At 38.9% G+C, this 2,628-nt stretch overlaps 1 protein-coding gene across 2 annotated transcripts in view; it reads right to left on the bottom strand.

Moving 5' to 3' along the window:
• LOC109962157 (protein kinase cGMP-dependent 1) overlaps positions 1 to 2,628 on the bottom strand; it is an 86,070-nt gene that overhangs the window by 3,970 nt on the left and 79,472 nt on the right. For both annotated transcript variants that reach the window (XM_020603629.1, XM_020603620.1), the window contains exons 12-17: positions 2,212 to 2,301; positions 1,949 to 2,090; positions 1,293 to 1,456; positions 988 to 1,110; positions 840 to 902; positions 679 to 745 (exon numbers count right to left, since the gene is read on the bottom strand). In XM_020603629.1, the coding sequence (XP_020459285.1) occupies positions 679 to 745; positions 840 to 902; positions 988 to 1,110; positions 1,293 to 1,456; positions 1,949 to 2,090; positions 2,212 to 2,301 (649 nt within the window). The remainder of the gene's footprint in view (positions 1 to 678; positions 746 to 839; positions 903 to 987; positions 1,111 to 1,292; positions 1,457 to 1,948; positions 2,091 to 2,211; positions 2,302 to 2,628) is intronic.

A 2,628-nucleotide genomic window follows, 5' to 3' on the forward strand; every position in this document is an offset into this window, starting at 1 on the left:
CTCTGTTTCAATACATGATTTGAAACCATGACAGCGTAGTGTTCTACCAACAGTGGCCTTTGAAACTGTGGTCCCAGCCCCCCTCATGTCATTGGCCAGCTCCTCCCTTGTAGTTCTGGGCTGATTCCTCACCTTTTTTATCATCCGTGATACCCCACGAGGTGAGATCTTGCATGGCGCCCCAGTCCGAGGGAGACCGACAGTCGTCTTTAGCCTCTTCCATTTTCTAACAATTGCTCCAACAGTTGATCTATTTTCACCAAGCTGCTTGGCAATTGCCCCGTAGCCCTTTCCAGCCTTGTGGAGGTCCACAATTTTGTCTCTGGTGTCTTTTGACAGCTCTTTGGTCTTGCCCATGGTAGTAGTTGGCGTCTGACTGACTGTGGGGTGGACAGGTGTCTTTAAAGAGCTCAGACAGGTGCTACTAATTTAGATTAATGAGTGGAGTAGAGGTGGACTTTTTCAAGGCACAGTAACAGGTCTTTGAGAGCCAGAATTCTTGCTGTTTCTCAGGTGTTCAAATACTTATGTTCAGCAGTGCAAGACAAATACATTCTTTAAAAATCATACAATGTGATTTCCTGAATTTTTTTTTAAATTCTGTCTCTCAGAATGGGAATGCACCTACAATGTGAATTTCAGACGCCTCCATGATGACTATTAGTAGTGTGTACTTACAGTAGGGACAATAGGAGGCGTCAATGTCCCCTTCTTCAAGCCCTCCCAGTTAAAGCCCTCGAACCATCTAAAAGGTAAACCAGCATTTATACCTCATTTGAAAATTATGTTTTACTGCACAATTCTACTGTGAAGAGAAATGAATTAATAAGTATGCTTACTTGTGCTTTTGGATGTCTTTGACACCATTTTTCAAGTTTCCCATTCTTTCACACGGATTGTCCCTGCAGTGGAAAAAAAACCCCCATATGATATGATGACTCGGCGTACAGACCATGGAGTTGAACTATAAGAAGCACCAGCACTCACCTGCATAGCTTTTTGATTAGGTTGGCAGCATTTTTGGTAATTTTCTTTGGGAATTCGATCATGTCAATGCCTCGCAGGATGATGTTATAGGTTTTCATAGGATCAGGGCCAGAGAATGGAGGGCTACATAACAGAGGCAAACATGTTTGTTTTGACTAAAAAAGTACATTAGTATTGATAATTATCTTCTAAAAAGTATTGAATGAAGCATTATAAAACAGTTTAAACTTTTTGCTTTTAAACCTTTCATTCATTGTTGGTTGAATTATTTCTGATTTAGTTTTTGTGCCCAGACTTGTGTTTACCTGCCAGTTAAGAGCTCAAACATAAGGATTCCTAGAGACCAGTAGTCAGCTGAGATGTCGTGGCCCTTGTTCAGAATGATCTCCGGTGCTACATACTCCGGCGTCCCACAGAAGGTCCACGTCTTCTTCCCAAATCCGATCTTCTTGGCAAAGCCGAAGTCCACCTGAATAAAAAAAAAAGGTTTGTTCTGTCAGTCAGACTAAGTTCAATAAGAATTTGAATTAATTTCTTATCAATGGTCCTTATTTTTATCAGTCATTCAGTCTTATGTACAGAATAACAATAATGGTGAACCTGGAAACAGTGTAATTGTTTCAGTAGTACAGTTTTTTACTCGATGTTTTGGTATGATGGATAGAAAGAGTTGAGCATCTGGTTGCTGCTTTGCTGAAAACTACAAACTGGTTTTTCCACAAGGATAAAATCGAATGGCAGTACACCAAAAACACATGGACTCAATTATACAATGTTTTTTACTATTATTGTACTTTTATCGACAGATGCCATGAGGGAAATTTTCAGATTTTATTTGATCCTTCATTTAGCATCATAGAAGTGTGAGATTTATTCTGTTTGAATTATTTTAGACTGCTCAAAAATGATACCAGCAATGGGATTTAAAGTTGTTGTGAGTGGTTTCATATTGATGTCTTACCAGCTTGGCATACCCTCTGTGGTCCAATATAAGGTTCTCTGGTTTGAGGTCTCTGTAGATGATGCCTTTGGAATGCAAGTAGGCGAAAGCCTCCACCACACACGCTGTGTAAAACCTGGTGGTTGAGTCCTCAAATGAACCCCTGGACAGCAGGACATCAGAAATGAATTATACTACTACTATTCCTGTAAGTGCAAATCTATATGCTGTACTGTTCAACGTTTGTAACACAATTCAGTTTTACCTGGTGAAGTAGAGCTTACCGATCTCGAAGAATGGTCCACAGCTCTCCTCCTAAACAAGCTTCCATCAACATGTAGAGGTACTTGCTGTCTTTGAAAGTTCTGTACAGTCTGAAAACACAAAGTGGATGTTGTCTCAAATAGCTGTCAAGTGCAAAAATATTAAATTAATATTTGGTTGGAGAAGTGCAACACCAACGGTACATTTATTTAAAGTTAAAATTGGATCTGTAATTTGGAATGTAATTATTTAAAGATGACAAAGCCACCAGTTGTGTAAAGAGTAATATTACATCAACATGCAGAGCAATTAGTTGACTATTTTTAAACAAAGTTTGTGGTCAGATTTTTGTTCTTACTACTGACTTTAGCCAAATGATTGTAAGAAAAGTTACATTTATTTAAGGTTTAAGGCAACAACAACTACAGTATGTGAAA

The sequence above is a fragment of the Monopterus albus genome, unplaced genomic scaffold, assembly GCF_001952655.1.
Source record: "Monopterus albus unplaced genomic scaffold, M_albus_1.0 scaffold3.1, whole genome shotgun sequence".
NCBI classification, from domain to species: Eukaryota; Metazoa; Chordata; class Actinopteri; order Synbranchiformes; family Synbranchidae; genus Monopterus; species Monopterus albus.